Source organism: Cnephaeus nilssonii (genome assembly GCF_951640355.1).
Source record: "Cnephaeus nilssonii genome assembly, chromosome: 13".
Classification (NCBI taxonomy): Eukaryota; Metazoa; Chordata; class Mammalia; order Chiroptera; family Vespertilionidae; genus Cnephaeus; species Cnephaeus nilssonii.
The window spans coordinates 35,776,357-35,797,472 of NC_137084.1; the positions used below are offsets into that span (position 1 = coordinate 35,776,357).

General features: G+C 52.7%; 1 protein-coding gene across 1 annotated transcript in view; it reads left to right on the top strand.

The window, feature by feature from the left end:
* Positions 1-15,259, top strand: part of GALNT18 (polypeptide N-acetylgalactosaminyltransferase 18) — a 286,847-nt gene extending 271,588 nt beyond the window's left edge. The window contains exons 10-11 of the mRNA XM_079787752.1: positions 2,054-2,218; positions 14,854-15,259. Of these exons, the coding sequence (XP_079643878.1) occupies positions 2,054-2,218; positions 14,854-15,000 (312 nt within the window). The 3' untranslated portion in view covers positions 15,001-15,259. The remainder of the gene's footprint in view (positions 1-2,053; positions 2,219-14,853) is intronic.
* Positions 15,260-21,116: the final 5,857 nt, after the last annotated feature.

A 21,116-nucleotide genomic window follows, 5' to 3' on the forward strand; every position in this document is an offset into this window, starting at 1 on the left:
CTGAACTGTTTCCCCTCTTTTATGTGAGATTCAGTCCACCGCCGGCTGGGCCCCTGAGGTGTCCCGGTGACGCCCTGAGCGAATCCTCTGCCGATTCTCCCTGTGATCCGCCGGTTTCCTGGTTGCGGGATGCACTTCGTTGTTGGCTTTTTTAATAACAGCTGTCTGTTTCTGTTAGGATTTTCCCAGACGCGGGAGCGATAAACAGCTCCGATGACAGCCGTACCGGTAGTAAGTGCACACTTCCTCAGGCATCTCCCCCAAGCACTGCAGAGCCGCTAAGTGGGTAGAACTGATCTCCGCTATTACCTGGGCGGGCGCTGTGTCTGGGGAGCCTGCCCTGGAGACCAGAGCCAGGCCCAGAGGACAGGGGTGGAGGAGAGGGGGTTAGTGACTGGCTCCCTGGTTGTCCTTGCCTTGCTCCTGAGCCTCAGGAAACCTGGGTCCTGGCACGCCAGCTGATTCAGAGCTGTACTGTCCTGAGGAGAGAGCATGGTGCACTCAACCCAAGGACAGAAATAGCTGTGCATCTTTGGGAGGAAGCCCAGGCGGCAGGCTGAGGCCCCCCACTTTTGCACATTCAGGGAAAGCTCTGGAGGTGCTGAGTTTTCATTTCTGTTCTCCTGGTAGCAAGAGTCGGGGTAGGTGAGTGGAAGAAGAAGGGACGGTTCTTATATTAGTGTGACTGGGGCTGTTATTTCCTGACATGTTAGTTTCCACAATGTGGCCATTGATCTTCCAGGACAGGGGTCATAGCTTTCTCGCCTCTATTCTCAGAACCATGTTGGAGGTTGTTTGTTGTTGGTGGATGGGTGGATGATTGAGTGAGATGCTTAACTGCATCCGTTTAATTTCCTAAATCTTATCAGTTATCAAATTCTCCCTCAACTCCAATCACCCGGAAGGCACAGCAGGTCATCAACTTTCCTTGATGGTCAACTGGAAATCCAGGCCACACAGCGATGGTGTCAGGATGCTCAGGCGAAGCCCACTTCTTACCCTTACAAGGCTGGGCCTTGACTGGAGTCCAGGAACTTGGATTTCAGGAAGGTTCCCACCATTCCCACTCTGCTAAGCATAGCTAACGGTGCCTGCACTGGTTGTATAAACTGTATGGTTTATGCTAAATACCTGCTTTCCTTCTGGAAGTCCAGAACTTGCATACATACCAGGTGGAGGCTGCCTATGTGAAGACGCCCCCCCCAAAAAAAAAAAAAAAACAACCCTGGGTGCTTGGTCTGTAAGAGCACTTCACACGGGCTGTCTCAGCTCTTTGCCGGGGGAATTCTGTGTGTCCTGTGTGACCTCCGGGAGAGGACCTTGGAAGCTTGGACCTGGTTTCCCCAGAATTCGCCCCACATGCCCTTTCCCTTCGCTGATTTGATTTGTATCCCTTCACTGTGATAAATCATAGCCGTGAGTACAGCCATGTGCGAAGTCCTGCGAGTCAGTGAATCATCGAACCTGGGGCTGGTCTTGGGGACCTCTCCATACTCCTGCAAAGCCAAAAGTATTTGCCATCTGGCCCTTTAAGAAAAAGTTTGCCAACCCCTGCTGTGCACAGTCCTAGGATGGATGGAAGTTACCAGTTGTATATCTCCTATCCCCCGAGACCCCAAATCGCCTAAGAGTGTCCAGGTTTCCTGCTGTCGAGCTACTGGCCACGCACAGTGTCTTGCATAAAGTATTTATGGAGGGAGGAAGTCAGCAAGCCTGTAAATAATGGATTCAAGAAGTATTTTTTAAAACGGTGGATGGTGAAATCAGTTTAAAAGGTTTTGACCAATGCTTTTCAGTGGAAGAATAGAATAGAAAGCATTTGCATATAGGGAGGCTACGTTTCATTTCTTGAAAAATGTGTTTCAGTTGCACATGTGGACCAGATGTTGTACTAGGTCGTAATGTAAAAGGATGTCTTCTAGTCCAATGCAATAGAAAATATATGAAGGCCACTGGATGGTAATCCCTTTGCCAGATGCTTGGGGAGACACCCAGCTAACCCTCCCCACCTCTCCGGTCGTCAGCATGTAACCTCCTTCTCCCCCACCCCCAGAACGTGTACTACACGAGCGGTCAGCAGATCCATGTGGGCGTCCTGAGCCCCACGGTTGACGATGACGACAACCGGTGCCTGGTGGACGTCAACAGCCGGCCACGGCTCATCGAGTGCAGTTACGCCAAAGCCAAGAGGATGAAGCTTCACTGGCAGTTCTCTCAGGTAACAGCCCAGAGCCCCCAGGAGGAGGCAGAGCCAAGGGAATGGGGAGGGGCCCAGGGGCCAGGGAAGGCCTGGGAGGAATGGGACACTGTGGCTGGAGGGAGGCTGTGACTCCAGGCAACTCTCGGGATTTATTGAGCACTTACTGTATGCCAGGGGTTTCACATACATTAGCTTACTGGGTTGTTATTATATTGTCATTGTTGCTGTTTTATTATCATTTTATTTAATTTGTCGATGTATGGAAGAAAGCTCAGAGTTGGGAGTCACCTGTACAAAGTCCCACAGTAAGAGTAGGGCTGGGATTTAAACTTGGGTTTCTCCGGCTTTAAACCCTCGAATTTCTTCTACACAGGCTCCTTCTCAGGACATGAAGCCCCAGCCTCCCAGGTATAGACAGTGCTGGGTCTGTTTTGATCTATGACCCCTCTGCCTTCCTCCCAGTAGGGGTCATTCTAGGGGAGGAGGTTACCACACAGGGCAGTGTCTTGGGACATTTTGAAAAGGTCAGTCTACTTTGACTCATTGGGAGAGGAGGCAGGCGAGAGGTGCCAGGATTTTCTGGAATAGTCCTGCAGATCATGGCCCAGCCAGGCACCTGCCACTCGGGGACTTTGTGTCACCCGGATACGAATGTTCTTGAACTAAAGTAAGCTTCCTGACCCCTTCAGAGCCTTGCTCCTCCCAGGGGCTCTGGAATCACCAGGAAAATAGAGCTCCATCTGTGTGGCCGGCCTCTCTGTGTCCAGCCTCGTGCAGTTTGATGTTGATAAGCATGTACTCGATCTCAAAGATGACACTGAGATTAAATCACCTGGCCAAGATCACACAGCGCAAATGTGGCCAAGCTGGAGTTCCAACGGGCCCGCTGAATCTGACCCCAGGCTGCTTCAATATCCCAGCCCCCCACAGGCAGGCCCATCTGCCTCCTTTTCAGCCCTCAAAGACAGACGGCCTTCCCACATATGCTCCAAGGTTGTGGACTGGATGGCTCAGCTCATCTGTGCAGATCTGAATGCCTTGGTGCCCCTCACTAACCCTCATTCATCTCTCCATCTGTGATTGGGACAGAGAAAGAAACAAAACAATGGGTGTCCTTGAAACAGACCCTCCAAAATCCAGCTCCTCCCTTACCTCATCTCAGCACATGGCATTGAACAGGGAGCCCCGCACAATTCCTGCTTGAAGGGACACAGTGAGCAACAAAGCAGGCTGTGTTGGCATGTGGGGCCGGGGCAGCCTTCGGCCACTTAGGCATCCATCTAATTGAAAGTCCCAGAACACTTTGGCAGTCACAGCTTTGATCCTTCTACCAAGAAAACTGTTTGAAAATGCTATTTTTAAATCCCTATTTGCAAATCCAGAGAGCTACTCTTACTTGATATTTTGAAATTAACATTTGTGAAATTTTTGTTTAAAGCAAAATGATCAATATTTATCAAGCGACCTGGAATCTATCCCCAAGGCCACAGTGGTTAAGAGCTGCTCTTGACAAGGCCAGAGGATGTTGGGAGACTCTTAAATAACTAAAGTCGTGTGCTTAGACATGTTTTCTTGCAACAGGTTTTTAATCTTTGCAAATTTCATGGGGATCCTACCAACTAGAATTTTCCAGTGCAGAAGTTGGGCTGAAAGGAGCTTTTAGTGGTGCATTTTAAATCTCCTTTCCGGTTGCACAGTCTACATTATTTACTCCCCTGAGGGCTGCATTTAAACTCCCCAGACACTCAGGCTGAATTAATTTCAAAATAATCTAGTGTGATTCTCCCTCATTCGCCTACAAAGAAGAGAGGCATTTGCATATCTTAGTGTTCCATCTCATACCCTGACTTTCTGTTTAATGCCTTTCCTCTAACCCTGGGAAGCCCTTCTGAATTTCCAATGCTTGGGGATGGATGAATAGGGATGGCGCTCGATTCTGACACTGAGAAACCAGGTTTGACGAAAACATCTCTTGGCAACACGGACGCACACAGCTCTAAGGAGCAATTTTCCAATAATAAACATTCTTTCCTTCAGTCATTCATCAAACATTCATGAAGTACAGGGGTCTGGGCAACAGGGATGCAGATGTGAGTCAAACAGGGCCTCTGCCCTGGAGGAGCTCATGGGCATGTAAACACACACCACACTGGGTGATGAGAGCAGAAAGGAGGGGGAGGGTGTTCTGGGACCCCAGGCTGACAGAGCTCAGGAAACATTCGAGGCTTGTTTGATCTAGATCTTGAAAGTTGTGGGACAGTTCCCAGGTGTAGAAAGAGAGAAGAACATTCCAAGCAGAGGCTCCGCCTGGGCAAAGTCAAGAAAAAGTAGAGCAGACTTGAGAAATAGAGATCAGGTTTGGTGTGGGTGGAATTTAGAGTTTTCAATGGGGCATATGAGAGATGAGACTTAAGAGTAAGTTTGAGCAGATAACGGTGGTCGTCAGAAGCCATGCTAAGAAGTTTCGACTTCACCTTAAAAGCAAAGGGAGAAACTAAGGGAGGTTCTTAAGCAATGGATTGTGGTGATGGGGTCTGAGTCCCTCTGGCAGCAGAGTACACGTGGGGGGGGGGGAAGAAAAGGGGCTGCAGACAGGCAAGCAGATTAAGGGGCTGCTCCATTCTCCCCGTGAGAGAAGAGGTGACTGGTTGGCATGGGGGCCTGGAGCCAGGCAGCTGTTGGGAGGACTTGGAGAGTCATTTTAAGTCTATTGGAAGTAGTGATGGGTTAAGTGGAGGTAGTTGTGAAGGGGGCTTATTAATCCAAGACCACCCCAGGACAGCTTCCTCATAGTCAGAGTTGTCCTGACATGAGACTAGTAGTTCAGAGAAGAGGGAACACTGGGCAGGCCATCTGAGGCTATACAGCTCTAAATGGAACTGGTCTGGATGGTTGTAAGGGCTTTCCACCCCTGAAATTCTGTCATTCTAAGCTGAAGTTAGCCAGCAGTCCTGAGAAGGGCTTTTCCACCTAGAAGCCCCACTGGGCCTGCCTTAGTAAAAAGCAGCACGCATTTGAAAATGAGCTGAGCTTCTTGTTTGAGGGTCATGTTTACCCCACTTTATGGAATTGTTATTTTACTCCCTGCCCCTGTCTTCTGTCAGCCAGGAGACTGAAGGTCAGGGCTGTCTTACACTTTCAGAACCTCCAATCCCTCTTGAGAAGCCTGAGACAGAGCAGACATCCAGTGTGCTATTGATCGAAGGAAGGAGTCCCTGATTTAACAACTCACAAATATTAATTAAAGGCCTCTCATGTGCTAGGAGCTAGGTTTGTGGGAGACTCAAAGATGAACAAAATCCTTCAATAGTCCTCCTTGCATGCATGCATGCTGAAAATAAAAATAAATAAAAAATGAAAACACAGACAAACAAAAAACAGTGCGACTGTACTTCAAGGACATTTCAATGTAATAGTCAAAGCGCCCTGCTCAGTTGGAAATCCCTAGTTCCTACAGAAAACACTTGTAAGTGGTAGCGCATCCCCGCTGCATGTGCTAAGTGGGGTGCTCAAAGTCACAGGGCCAATGTGCACTTCTCCCTCTACTGTAACTCCAGATGGGAGGGAGGCAGGGAGGTGGAGATGCTTTATACTAAAACAAGTGTGTGCACGGTATGGAGCGGAGTACACATTTGTATGACGATCTTTTAAAACAGGAGGCTTTGATGAATCGTCGGGTACCCAGAATGTAGTTCATGCTGCCCCCCAGACCGGGGTGTGCCGCCACTCCCAGTGGCTGCCAGGTTCTTTGGTGGAAACGTTAGCAGGGCCCATCTGGGAGACAAGGGCACACAGATCAGTGTTCCACCGGCGGCCGTCCCCACACCCCCGCCCTGTGCGGCCTCCTTCTCAGTGCAGCATGTATGCATTTCCTAAATGAGGAACATCCAGGACAGTAAGAGGTTCCTATTAACGACAGGAGAGAAGAGAGTTTCCAGAGTATGAGGAGACTGACGGGAGGAGAGCTGAGCACAGAGCCAAGCTCGCCTGTCCAGGAACAGTTGGCCAGGATTTGTGGGGCCCAATTTGATAAATTGATGCAAGATGAGTACCCCACTCAGAACAGAACCTATCTGCAGAGCACATTTCCCAGGGAGCACCGCTAATTCTGCCAAAGAATTTGCCAGCACAAGCGGGAAAGAGCTCTGACTTTCTCCCGCTCCAGCCAACACGCTCTGCCAGGAAGTCCAACCAACTTTGAGAACCTTTTGTGCTGAGCAGAAAGATTCTAGTCGGGTATTTCACTGTGGCTTTGGAATAAAACAGCTTTTCATTTCCATGTCACATGAAGGGGGAAGTGTGGAACTGTCCAGTTTGGGGACTGGCGAAAATCTGTTCAGGCCCTGACTGTTTTCTTAGTTATCATTAGCAGGTGACAATCAGCACCCCCCTTCCCCCCCTGCTCACCTCACAGAGATCAGGGGCCAAGACCAGGTGCGATGGCTCAGCTCCCCACCATGCAGACCTCGGGGAGGTTTGGAAATGTATTTATCAAGCATTCATAAGGTGCTTACTATGTGCCTGGTACTATTGTAACTGATTTATAAAGATTACTTGATCCCCATGATAATGTCATTAGGTACTTCAATTATCCTCATTCTACAGATGAGGAAACTGAGGCACAGAAGAATTGAATAATTTGTCCAAGGTCAAATCTGGGAATTCTGTCAAATGTGGGGCCCATACTGCCTTGGTCTCACCTCTGGAAAGCCAGTGGATGGCAGCTATGGCAGTTCCGGGCTGGGTCTCCCTGCCAAGCCACGTCGCAGGTGCGCCTGAACTGGCTGGATTCCCGCCTCCTTAGCATACTCCCTCCTGCCATCCTGCTGTCTTCATCCCTCCCCCCCACCCCACCCCCGCTTAGCTTTTCCTTTCACACTTGACATTGCCATTGCGCCATCCTCCGTCTACTGGAGCTTCACCACAAACCCCAGGCCCATCTCCCTCGGGCACCAAGTCTCCTAGAAGAAAGACAAACACCAAAGAGCTTATTGAGTCAATGCAGCGTTGGCTATTCATGATCCAGAGCGACCCCTTTCCCCTCCAAAATGGCTTAATCTCAGGTGTCTGTAACCAGCACTAACATCCCACCTATGCTTTCAAGTATTTGATTACTGATTATAAACTGCTTAACCTGGAAACACCCGCGCCCACGGTGCTTAAAGCCAAAGCCCCGCCTGGCCACTTGCCCGGGGAAAATTAATTAGAAAGGAGAGTGGAAGGGGAGCTCTGAAATAAACAGAGCGTACAGGATGCAGTCCGCACACGACCTGCTGGCGATCGCAACCGTGAGACCTGCGCAAGCTCAGGCCAGACGCTCCAAATGCTGCTCCTCAGGGAGGCCAGTGCCAGCGAGCAGCTGGGCCCAGCCCTTTCCCGGGACAAGGTGATAGTGTTTGAGGTCCCCTCTGTGGTCCCCGGACCAGCACCACCACCACCAGCAGCAACGGGAAATTTAAAGAAATGCATTTGGAGCCTCGTTGGAGACCTACTGGATCAGAAAAGTAGAGCCCAGTGACCTATGGTTTAACAAGCCTTTTAGGAGCTCTTTCTAACCCATCTACCCAGCCTACAGCTCCAGGAGGAGCCAGGTTGCTTAGTCTGGTGCTAGCTGTTCCACCCTGAGCTGTCACAGACACAGGCTTGGGGAAACTGAGGCAGGGAGGAAGTGCATGGCCGTGCGATCTGGGGTCAGCTCCTCAATGCCTCAGCCCAGGGACTGATGGACGACCGTAGATCCGCATGTGGCTGTGGACACGGTCAGTGCTCCACGTGGAGACAGGATCAGTGCCCCCAGTGCTCTGGCTCCTTTTGCGAAGGACAAGACTGAAGCCCAGACCAGCACTTAGCCAGGGTCACGGCCAGGGAGAGCCACTTAGCCAGGGTCACAGCCAGGGAGAGCCAGAGGCAGGGCTGGGAGCAGGGGCCCGTGTCCTTGGGTTCCGCTCCTACCGCCTCTCATGCCCTTGCTAGTCACCACTCCAGCGAGGCCCCGAAGGAGCAGGCACTAGGCTGGGGGCTGGGCTGCCAGCTCTAGGGATTATTATTAGGCTTCTTAAGTCTGTACATTCAGCTTTCGGTTTTTTTAATGCTGTTTCCATATTTAATTTGGTTCCTTTTCCAATTAAGCTCTCTGTGTGCCACAGCATCTCTCCTGCCAGGTTTAATTGCCCTTATTTAAATTCTTTAATTAAAAGTATTATGTGTTTCCAGATCCTGTAGTTGTAAGTATAACACAAATAATTTAGATGACTGGACTAGTAAACCAAGTGACTGCACCCTCCACAGGGGGCGGGGCCGGGCGGGGGTTCTGCAGCAAGCCTCAGCCCCCCAGAGCCCTGGGTCTGGCCCAGAGGCTGCTGGCTGGCCTTGGGTGTGAGGACAAGAGCCTGGTAACAGGTCCCTGATTCCTTCCTCTCTCCAACACTTAATGCTCAACACAGCAGAGTGACATGGGTAACATGTCAGCCCTACTCTGCAGTGTCTGGCCCCATCACCAGGTAAAATGCCAAAGTCCATTCTGTGGCTCTAAGGCCCCACACAACCTGCCCCACACTCACCTCTTGGGCCTCATCTCGTACGCCTACCTCCATGCCTACTCTGAGCTGGGGCCTCTGTGCTGTTCTCCAAACACACCAGGCCTCTGCTGGTGCGGGAGCTTTGCTCTGGGCTCTGGGACTCTCCCCAGAAATCCCCTGGGCTAACTCCTCTCCTTCACGTCTTGCTCATATCTCACCTTCTCAGTGAGGCTCACTCTGACCACCTCTCATCATTGCAGCCTGCCTCACCACCATTCCCGAACCCTCTCACCCTGCTTGTCTTAGTCCATTCAGGCTGCTATAACAAAATGACCATAGATTAGGTGGCTTAAACAACAAACATTTATTTTGAAGGCCGGGAAGTCCAAGGTCAAGGTGCCAGCAGATGCAGTGTCTGGTGAGAACCCTCTTCCCAGTTTGCATATGGCAGCTTTCTCACTGTCCTCATGTGGAGGCGGGGGGTGGGGTGGGGAGGAGAGGTGAGAGATAGAGCGAGAGTGGTCATCCCTCTTGTGTCTCTTCATATAATCCCATTCATGATGGTTCCATGCTCACCTCCAAATACCATCACATAGGGGATTAGGCCTTCAACATGAATTTTAGGGGGGCACAAGCATGCACACACACTGCTCTACATTTTTGTGCTGCCTATCACTTTCTAACACACTATAGAATTTATTGTTTGCTCCTCCTCCTAGAATAGTCTTCACTAAGATAAGGATTATTTCTTCTTTGGTCACTGATGTTCCTGACACATAGTAGGCATTCATTAAATATCAGATGGATGGATGGATGGATGGATCATGTCTCTGCAGAGAGTCTTCAAAAGAACTAGATCAAACTGGCTCTTCAGAGCCTCTTGGAGGTCAAGGTGATTTTCCTCTCTGGTCAAGAAGACCCCAGGTGTTGGGGCACGAACAGCTGTCAGTCTAGTCCACTCCCTTGAGACAGGCAGGGAGTGGAATAAATGGTGAGTGGGCTGGCCACTTATTCTGGTGGGGATAAGGGGCTGGGTCCCGGGATCCCCACCTATCTCTACCACTTCCTGACCATGTGATCCTGGGCAAGTCTCCTGACATTTCTGAGCCTCAGTCTCCAATTCTATAAAATGGTGATAATTAGCATCTCCACCTCTGAGGGTTATTGTGAGGAATACGTGAGATTGAGCATGCAAAGCATTTGATACAGTGCTGGGCATATGATAAGTAAGTGTTAACTTATTGTTACTTTTATCCCAGGTGCAAAGCCTGCAGGTAGAGGTGCATTTGGTAGCAACACCAGGCTGCTCCCAAGGGGGCTGAACTCACCAGGAAGGGACTGAGTGGAGGAAGGGACAGCTCCTTTCCAATCGCGGTGAATGGAACTTGCCCAGAGAGAGGCAAGACCCCAGAGTTTGTTCAGTGAGAGAGGTCAAGGTCTGAGAAGAAAGACAGGAGGGAGATAGCGCCAGGGGCCAGTGCTAGCTCTAGTACCAAGGGGTGGCCTGGCCCTTCTCCCCCTATTCCAGATGTCTTTCTAAGATGCATGCCTGGGCTCTGCTCATTGGGACCTCCAGGGTGGCCTGACTACTCCATTGTAGAAGATTCTCCTTTCGGAGCCTCCAGATAGGGAGCTCTCCTTGGCCTCACACCCTGCCCTCCCTGCAGCCCCACACACTCTCACAGAGGCTGTGCTTCTCCACACCCCACCCTGCTCTTGGCCTCACTCCATGTCTTCCACATTCTTCCCAGAGGCCACCCTGGCTGTTTCTGCCCCAGGGTCACCCCACTTCCTGTCTCTAGGGTGCCGAGGGCATGGTTGGGCCAGGGTAGGGCCTGGGAAATGTCATAGTCGAGTCTCTGAAGGAACACTTTACTTCTCAGAAACTGCCCCTGTCTTCCTCTCTCAGCCTTGGCACAGAGCCCTGCAGAAGGCTCAGAATGTTCCTGAGTGGCTGGTGGGAAAGGAGGGGGCCGTGGCCTCCTGTCTGGGACCAGTTCCTCCAAGCTTCCGTGGTCCAGGGGTTGCTGAAGCAGCCCCACTGTTGGCAAGGCCTGGCCTGGCCCAGCCCCTGAGGACATGCTGAGCAGTCAGTCCAAATCTCCAGTGGAATGGAAGGGCACTCGGTCCGGCCCCCTCTGCTTGCTGTGCACTTTTTCTGGAGCCCCCACCCGATTCTATGAACAGCCTCATATCCGTTTGTTGTTTGTAGCTGATAAAGGGATTTCCCATCTGTCCTGCTCATCCTCCAGTAATCAGGACAGAAGTGATCATCTGACTTTAGAGATAATGGAACCAGAAGAGTGGAGCGGCTGCCCAGGGCCACACAGCTGACCACCAGAAGAGAAGCATCCTAGTTCAGCACTGTCCCCTTTCCATCTCACCCCCGGAGTGCCGAACCCCCAGCAGACATCGTGAATAAGAGAGCTGGCTGGTTTCATCCAGCCCTGCCTGCGCTGCGCTCCCAGCAGTGGGTAGGACCACCGGGCTGGCCGGATGCTGGAGCGTCAGGAGAAGCTGGATACAGTCCCACCGAAGAAGCACCAGCCACATGGCCCAGCCTGTGGGTGGGCAGCAGATGTGCTCGGCCTAGAGGCTGCGAGCTTTTACGCAAAAGCCATAGAAACTGGGCCAGGCAGAGCCATGGGCTGGCCTTGTTTGGAGCAAGTGTCACAGGGATGCCTCTGTGTCCAAAAGTCCAGCCTTTGAGGGACAGGATCTGAGAGGACAACTTGAGGCTGTCCTCCACAGTCCCAGTGTGGTTCATGGTTCGGGACTGTGGTGTGGCCACTAACAGTGCCCATTCCTTGGCTGTGTTACAAGAGCCTATTTATCGTCCAGTGGAAATGAGGTGATTTGTGCTCTGTGGTCAGTTTTGAGTGACACAAAACAAAAGGAGGGCAACCAGAATGGAAACAGTATACAAAATTCTTCCATAAGAAACTCAATGTGGAAAAGCATGGAACTGGGGGACATGGGCCCCACCCTACCCTGTTGGAAGGGAAGAGGTGGAGAAGCAGGAGCTGACCCAAGTATGGGACCCAAGTTCTGGGTCCCCTTTCTGGATGCCCCTGAGATAGGATCTTAGTTCAACGGGAGAAGAATGCTCGTAGGAGGAGCCGCTGTGGAAAGAAAGTGCTGGTTCGGGGGCTGTCCTTACAGGTGGACATGCAGAGCTAAAGGGCCCGAGGCCCAAGTACAGAGCCACTCAGGTTGCAGACGAGAACAAGAGGATTGGCTTCAAAGTCTCTTCCCACATGGGGACTCTTCTCACATGAGTCCTTTCTGAGCCCCTGTCTCATGGCCACTGGTCCTGTCCTGTCAGGGCCTGACCTTGTGGGTTTCTCTCTGGCTGCACCTCTCCCCCCCACCCCCATGAGGTCGCTGTTTCAGTTACCCCTTTGTTCTGATGTCTCTGTGATCCTAGGGGCAGTAGTCATTGCTCGCCTCAGAGGAGGTGCTGGCTGGGCAGGGATGCTTCACTCACTCGAATGCTTCTGAAGAGGTTTGCCATCCGCAAGGCCATCTCCCACACACCGGACCTTGGGAAGTTCCACACCCACTCCCGACACACACACACACACACACACACACACACTCCTGACTCCTTCACCATCTGGCTTCTCACTCCCCCACCTCCTTCACCCTCTGCTCAAAGTCTCTCCTAGGAGCTGGAATTTTGTTTTAGTTTTTTTAACTGAAGAACAACACATACACACAGAAACATGCACATATACGTACAAAAATAAATACTCAACTTAATTATTTAAAACCAAGTAAATGCCAATGCAAGCACCACCCTGGTCAGAAAGAGCACCCCACCAGCACCCCAGAAGCCCCCTTCTTGCTTCATGTCATTTGCCACCCCCTCCACCCCAAAGGTAACCCCACCCTGACTTGAACACTGTGGTTTTATTTTGCCTGCTTGGGAAGTTTATGGAAGTAGGATTATGTATATATTCAGCCTGGTTTCCTTTGCTAATGTTATATTTGTGAAATTCATCCCTCTTGAGCAAAGCACCAGGTGTCCATTTTTGATGCTGCAATAGTATTCCTTGATGTGAGTCACCGCTGTTTTCTATCCGCCCTCCTATTGATGGGTGTTCGGGTTGTTTCCAGATTGGAGCTTTTACAAATCATGTTTCAGAAGGCACCTGGGTGCCTGTCCGTGGTGCACACCTTTCTGCTAGTTGTATAGCTATAGGTACAGTTGTTGGGTCGCAGGGAAGTGTCTGTTCAGCTGGGGCAGATACTGCCAGTTTTCTAGGTGGTGTGAGAACTGAGTCTCGATGTGCTCTTGCGATGTCAGTTGTTGCCATGGGGATGGTGGTGGCAGACTTGGGATGACTTCCAGAAAGGACTTCCGTCTCCCTCGCTCACAGTGGGCTGTTCACTGGGATGAGCATGGGTGCAGCTGGGGGTGGGCTCAGAGTCTCCCTCTCCCTGCTGCCAGGCCTGCCAGGGCCAGCCCGGGGCAAACCTGAGCATGGTCACCCTGTCCTGTGACCGATTCCCTTCTTACCTATATAAGTCATGACAGCCAGATTAATGATCACCTGTCGTGTTCCATCCAAACTTTTTGCTGGATGTTGAGAGACAGAAATTGATAAAACATGGAACTCTCAGTCCAGCGGGGAAAAGACAAGTAAATAAGAACGTTTACTATCCTTCAGTAAGTGCTGAGCGGGAGAAAGCACGAGATGGAGAATAACGCGCCAGCAGGGGGACTGGAGAGGAGGAGGAGGAGGCGGGGTCGGGTGGAAGGTGAGAAGCCTCTGGAGGAAGGAGCAGGCGCCGAGCCTTCAGTGACTATGGCGTAGCCTGAAGCAGAGCATGGAGAGGACCCCAGGCACAGGGCACAGCTTGTTCAAAGTCTAGGAATCCTGAGAAAATGTAAATGGGTTCAGCAAACTACAAGGAGTTTGGTATCGCTGCAGTTCAAGGTGTGCAAGGTGAGGGAGACCGTGCCAGAGAGAGACGCAGCACCACGCTATGAGCATGCGCTACAGAGCCGAGCTCTGTCTTCCGGGCCAGATGTGCATCTGAAAGGATCACTACTCCCTGCCTCCTGAAGTGGGAAGGGGATCAGCGAGGAGGCTGATGCAGTTGTCAGGGGAGAGAAGATGGTGGCCTGAATCAGGGCAAGTACGAAGGGATAGAGATAAGGAGACAGTCACGAGGCCTGAAGGAGGTGGAATTGACAGGAATTGGTGCCTAATGAGAGGTTGCGGAGAGGGGGACATATACTGAGAATGCCCAGCTTTCCCACAACGATGCCTGGTTATGGTTGAGATGGGAAACACAGTAGGTTCTGGGGAAAAGGTGAGTTTTAGCATATACTCAAGTACCATTAAGCTATAAGGGGCCCACTTACATGGACCACCACCCAGCCTAAGCAATTCCGCTCATTTGGGAGGCCAAAGCCCAGCTGAGCACATTTTCAGTATAACTCAGAGATACTCAAAATGCTGACACCCAGACACATAGCCAGCAGCCCCAGGGTGTTTGGGGTATAAACTGAGTGTGCATGGCTACAGAACATTCCAGAACATCAGCAGCATGGGGAAACCATGCACATCCAGAGATGAGAGAGCCCAGTGGCCTTATAGACAGAATCCAGGAGCCTGAACTTGGTTGAGACCAGCACTGATGGCTCTAGAGGTCCAGCTGGGAGCACAGACCCTAAAAGCAGGAGGTCTGGTGATACTGAAATTCAGGCCAATCACGGGGTGGTCCCAAGGAACTAGGCTTTTCGGAGCAGGGCCCCAGCCTATGGTTATGGGGAGTAGGACTTAGCCCCCCAGATAGGAGCTGTAGGAGCAACCCAGCATGCTGTACCCCTGCCGGACAGATGGACATCGGGGTGGGGTACCTCTGTTCTAGTGAAAGGCTAGGGCTCTGTGAAGAAAACTTACACACAAGCTCATTCTCACACATCAGAGACCAACACATCAGAGATGGGAGCCCGAGGCTTCATGGGAATGCAGGCCCCAGACCTCCCGTAGCCTCATTGGATCCCAGACATCTAGACGCACACATAGTCCCAGCCGGCACCAGCCACTAGGCCTCAGGCTCCCCGGACCTCCCCATGTTGCCTGTACACCCTCTGACTCCACTCTCTGCCCTCGCTCCTAGGGAGGCCCCATCCAGAACCTCAAGTCCAAGCGCTGCCTGGAGCTGCAGGAGAACAGCGACTCGGAGTTCGGCTTCCAGCTGGTGCTGCAGAAGTGTTCGGGCCAGCACTGGAGCATCACCAACGTCCTGAGGAGCCTGGCGTCCTGACCCGCCAGGACCCGCCCCGCCCGCCCCTTTGCTACTGTGTAGCACCTGCTGCAACGTTGCCTGCTGTCCGCGTGGGTGGTTGGAAGTCCTGGAACCAGGTTGGTGGGCCCCCCCCTTAAAAAGCTTTCTATTTCCTATTCAATTTTCATGCAGTTTCTAGAAAGATGCTGAATGGTGGGTGGAGGTAGTTAATATCATAAACTATTTTGCAACTGTAAATAGGGGACAAATGGAAAATATTTATAACTGTCAATAAAATACTATTATTAAGAAAAGGGTTTTTGCAGTCTTTTTTGCCTGGTGGAGATTCATGCCTGGCTCCTCTGAACCTGGAGTTCTCACAGCCACAGACACATCCCTGCTTGCCCTTCCGGCTCCGAGCCCCTGAGAAAGGAGGCCCGTGAGCCCTGCAAGCAGCGGGAGCGTGTTGTGCGAGCCGCCAGGTTCCTTTGTGAGGCCCAGGGTGGTGAGAAGGCCACTGTGAGCTCGGGGGCACCTTGTCTGGAAGATAGCCTCCGTTCTTCGTCCCCAGAGAAAGCAGGAGTGCTCACTGGCCCCTGGAGCGTCCTCCGCTGGCCATCTGCTGGGCTCCAGTACACTCCCCTCTCCTGAAGTCACCTCCATCACCTCCCAGTGCTGTCCACTGCTCAGCCCCTCAGCAGTGACACCACCCACAGCAAATGCCCCATCCAGTCGTTAGCTCCATCCTGTTGGCTCCTTCCATGAATCGTGGTGCATTCGCTTCCCTTCCCGAGGCTGCTGGAACAAAGAACCATAAACTTGGTGGCTCAAGCTACACACTCTGTCAGGGTTCTGGAGGCTGGGAGTTTGAGATCCAGGTGTGAGCAGCGTTGGTTCCTTCTGAGCGCTGTGAGGAGACTCTCTCCAAGCCCCGGTGGCTCAGGCATTGTCGGGCCTGCAGAAGGCCATCTCCTTCCTGTGTCTTCTGTTGTCTTTCCTCTGTTTGTCTCTGTGACCAAATTATCTCCTTTTTTTAAGAACACCAGTCACGTTGGATAAGGGCCCACAATAATGACCTCATTTGAACTTGATTACCTCTATAATTCTGAGGCACTGGGATTGAGGACACATCTTTCTGGGGGACACAACTCAACTCATGGCATGGCTCAGTCAGTTAGGGCTCCAAGTCACCCCCGTAGGCCCAGCCTGGGGAAACTGGTGACTATCCGCCCCCCCCCCCCCCCCCCACAACACCACCTCCAACACTTTAGTTCATACTAGAGCTATGGTAAGTGACAGGCTAGACTGAAGTAGGAGAGGAAACCCTTTCTCGACAGGTTCCAGCCCCACTCACCCCCTCAAGTTCTCTGGGGCCCTGCAGAGACCAGTAATTTATAGCTGAAAAACTGATAACATAGAGAAACCTCCTGCACCTAAGGGACCGCAAGGGAAGAGGGACCTCCTATCTCGCCACCCTTGCACATCGAGAACCCCATCTAGCATGTGATCCACCCTGGAGGGGCCCGTAGGAGCTTCCCAGGCCACTGCCACAGGCATCCTTACTTACTCTCTGCCTACCTAAGCCATGTCATGCCTGCGCTCATTCCACTGGAACTCTTCCTACAGCTGCAGCACCCCATACTTCTAAGAGTCTCATGCTCTACCGACTGAGCTAGCGGGGCGCGGTTGCACCCCATACTTCTAAAGTCACTCTCAGTTCTAGTCTCACTCTACCCACCTCCTCTCTCCCTCAAATACCACTTCCTGTTCTTCGCCATCACTCATACGTGCTTCCCGTCCCCGGTGCTCCCAAGTCCGGTCCCCAGGCCACCAGCATCAGCGTTACCTGGGAACGTATTAGAAAAACACTTCTCAAGCTCCACCTGGACCTCCCAAACCATAAACAATCCAGGTTTCAACAAGCCCTCCAGGTGATTCTGCTTCTCTGCTAAAGTCTGAGGATAACTGCCCAGCACTACCCTGAGCCAGTGCACACACTCCCTCCCTCCTGTACTGGCCCAGGCCTCATTTGCAGCAACATCCGTTCATACCGCCCCACCTGTTCACACCTCGACGTCACACCCCATCCAGAGTGTCCCCATCCTCAGCCCACCCACCTCCCATCGTCCCTGCCTCACCACGTCCCATGAGGAGTGGAAGGACCAAGAGCATGGGCTCTGGAGCCAGATGGCCCTGCCATTTACCAGCTGAATGACCTTGAGCAGATACTTAACCTCTTTGTACCTCCATTTCCCCCCCCTTAAAAATGGGGGTACTAATAGTGTATCTTTTATGGGATTGTTATAAAAATGAGATGAGTACATTTATGTAAAACAGAGCAGTGATGGGAACATAATAAGTGCTCTAAAGTCTGAGCTATTATAATTTTATCCATTGACATCCTGACACCCAGTCGCTGTCACCAATATCCACACCTTTATACCAACCTACGCCCACATTTCCCCTTCCTGTCGACATCCATAGCCCACCCACCCCACCTGCACTAACAACACCCACTCATGTCTGTTCCACCTGCCTGGAGGCATTTGTCTTATACCCATCGCTAACTTCACCCCCAACCCTGCAAACCCCACCCATCCTGCCCTCTTATCAGTGACACCCCCTGACATCAACCACTCCCAACAACATCACCCCTAGAAGGAAACCCAAGAATGGCGCCCTCCCCCATAAGCTAACCTGGGGGCAGTTAAAACAGGACAGGGGCAGCTCCCTCCTGGGATACCACTCACCATCTTCCTGGGCCCAGTTGCCCGGGCCCTGGCAGAAGGCTCTGAGATGGCCTGGAGGGCCCTGACCTCCTTGGAGTGGGGACTACGTGTCCAGTCCAGGTTCCACTATATGTTGGAGGTATAAAGGTCAGAAGTCCAGGGCCATGTGACTCCAAAGCAGAGGCACTGGATGCATGTGGGGCAGCAGGAGGGTGAGGAGGCCCCAGCGCCAGCCCACCTCAGCCCCAGCCCACCCCAGCCCCAGCCCCAGCCCACCCCAGCCCCAGCCCCAGCCCCCCCCAGCCCCAGCCCACCCCAGCCCCAGCCCACCTCAGCCCCAGCCCACCCCAGCCCCAGCCCACCCCAGCCCCAGCCCACCTCAGCCCCAGCCCACCCCAGCCCCAGCCCCAGCCCCAGCCCCAGCCCACCCCAGCCCCAGCCCACTCCAGCCCCAGCCCCAGCCCACCCCAGCCCCAGCCCCAGCCCCAGCCCATCCCAGCCCCAGCCCACTCCAGCCCCAGCCCACTCCAGCCCCAGCTCCAGCCCCAGCCCACCTCAGCCCCAGCCCCAGCCCCAGCCCACCCCAGCCTCAGCTCCAGCCCCAGCCCACTCCAGCCCCACCCCAGCCTCAGCTGGCTGCTTTTCCTGCTGTTGCTGTAAGCTCATTAACAGCTGTTTAGGGCTCTTGAACACCCTGGGGTGAGATCATTATTTTTTTAATGATTTGCACATTAAACAACTTTTGTTTCCTGTTTCTACTGCCTTTGCTGATACTAGAAAAGCCTTTTTAGCCCCGTGTGACAGGATCCCCTTGACAGCCAGCCCTGCTGCCTGGCCCACAACTCAGCTCCACAGCTCATGAAGGGGACAGGCTCCTCTCTTCCCGCTGGAAGACGGGCACGACTGTTTGCAGAAAGAGTGGCGCAAGCCATCAGTGGCCTGGCCGTATCCTGACTGGCCTTGAAGGTCACCTGCCTACAGCTCCTGCAGCTTCCTGCGTCCCCGTCTGAGGCCCTTTTCTGGCCGCAGGCACATGCTGGGACTGGAAATACCAGAGAGTTTATCTCTCAGGAACAATCGTCCATCAGTGCGAGGTGGGCCTCCTGACCCTCCAGAGGAATACATGTGACGTCTGAGCCTCCAGTCTCTCCAAGGTCCCGAGTGGGACTGAGCCCCAGTGGCCCACCTTGATGCACCCTCTTCTTCCCCCCTCCCTGTCCATCTCCCCTCTCCTTCCCTGTGCTGCCCTCTCCCAAATGCTCATCTCCAGGGCTGCCGCTGGGAGTTACAGCTCACTCCCACTCCTACTGCACAATGCTCCCCCCATGAACACCACTGCCCCCCAAATCCACATCTATACCCCAGGCCTGATCTCCCACTGCTGATGGGCTCTGAGCAGCTGGGTGCTGTCCCTCGGATAATGCTGACCTATGTGCTGAAAGCAGACCTATCACTTCTCCTCCCAGGCCTTCCCCAGTGACACCACCCTCACCAGGTGCTCAAGCCAGAGGCCTCCTCTCACCCCTAACCCCCTCCCTCCTCAGCCTCCCACCTGTATCTCAATCCCCCCAGGCAGTGATGCCTCCTAACAACTCAATAATATCCCCTCCCCTCCCCCCTTGCCCCTTCATTGCTCACGTGGACCCGCCTCCTTCACCTCCGGTCTCTCCCACACCCACCTCATCTGTCCTCCACACGTAGTAGTCACAGGGCTCTTTCTGAAATGCAAATATATCACATTCCTTCCTGGCCCAAAACCTTCAGTGGGTCTCATGAAAAATGGTAAAGAATAACTCAGGCACCGGACTCAGAGGTTTCTCCTTCAGCAGGTCCAGAGGCTGTGCCTAAAGCATCCAGGATGGGGACATTGGACACAGGGTAGGCTGTGGATGTGAGGAGCCCTGGCTTCTTGGCGGTCACACCCACTGGACATCGGCAGCCCACTCCTCCAGGGATGTTCGTGTCCCATGTCTTCGTTCCTTTGCTCACAAGTTTTTCTTGAGGAGTGTAATAGTTTGTTAGGGCTCCTATAACAAAGTCCCACGGACTGGTGGCTTAAACAACAGAAATGTGTAGTTTCACAGTTCTGGAGCCTGGAGGTCCAAGGTCCCGGCATCAGCAGGTTGGATCCTCTGAGGGCTGTGAGGGAAGGACGTGTGCCAGGCCCCTCTCCTGGGCCTACAGATGGCTGTCCTCTCTCTGTCTCTACACCATCTGCCCTCTGTGCATGCCTGTCTCTGCTTCCAAATTTCCTCTTCTTAAAAGGATGCCAGTTGTATTGGATTAGGGTCCACCTTAGTGACCTCATTTTAACCTCATGACCCCTGGAAAGACCCTACCTCCAAATGAGGTCACATTCGAAGGTACAGGGGTTGAGGACTTCAACATAGAAGTTTTGGGTCCAGTTCCCAGGGCTGCTGCTGCCACCCTCACTACAGCCCCTAGGGGGCACTGTACTCCCTTTGTGCTCTGTCCAAATCCTACCCCTGCGTTCCTTGGTGAGGCATACCAGGATTCCTGAAAGGGACTGAGCTACCAAAGAGGACTCCATGTAAATGATCCCCAGACCAAGGAGACAGCCTCTGAGTCATTTCCCCCAATACTTTCTGCTCCCCTAGGATGTTCTAGCCACAGCTTTCCACAGACCTGGTCACACTCAGTTCCTGACAGTGAAAATGCCCCTGATATAACCTGACCCCTTCCTGACTAGGGCAAAAAAGACCCTTCTGTACTCAGTGTATGAGTCAGGACCTCGGCTGGACACAGATGGTGCACTCAGGGGTTAACAGAAGAGTTTAATGAGGGTGATAGCAGTGTGGGCAGGGTAAGGTGAAACTCCCAAAGACAGCAAGAGTGGAAGCTACTGGGACAGAGAGGGAGGGGTGCTTCCAAACCCCACTGATAGCTGCTTTCATGGAAGTAGGCTGTCCAAAAGATCCATGGCCAACTTAGGAGGAACCCCACTGTAGAACCTAGAACCCACAGCCCAGCCGAGAGGGAGCCTTTAGGGGGCTTGGGAAAATACCTCCACGTCTCCTTCTCCTGCTGTCAGATATTTGACCAAAGCTGCCCATTGGCCAAACCCAGCTGGAGGCAGAAAGTGGAGGAGCCACTGATGTGGTCCACAGAGCAGGCCAGGGAGCAGCCAGAAAAGGCTTCAGGCCACCTCACTGCCTCTCCTGTCTTCCTAGTCACATCTCTCCCTCAGCCTCTGAATGCCTCCTGCACTGAAACTAACCATACCACGTGCTTCCCCGTTTAGCTATTCCTTTTACTGATGTGCAAGAGAGAGGAGAAAGGAGAGAGGTCTCCCCACATCCAGCTTGAGTCCCTAAGGATGTTGTCAGCCTTGCCTCCTCCTGTCCAGTCCCTCTAGGGTCATCAAGACTCAGGCCTCCTTCGATAGCCTCAGACCTTCCTGACCAT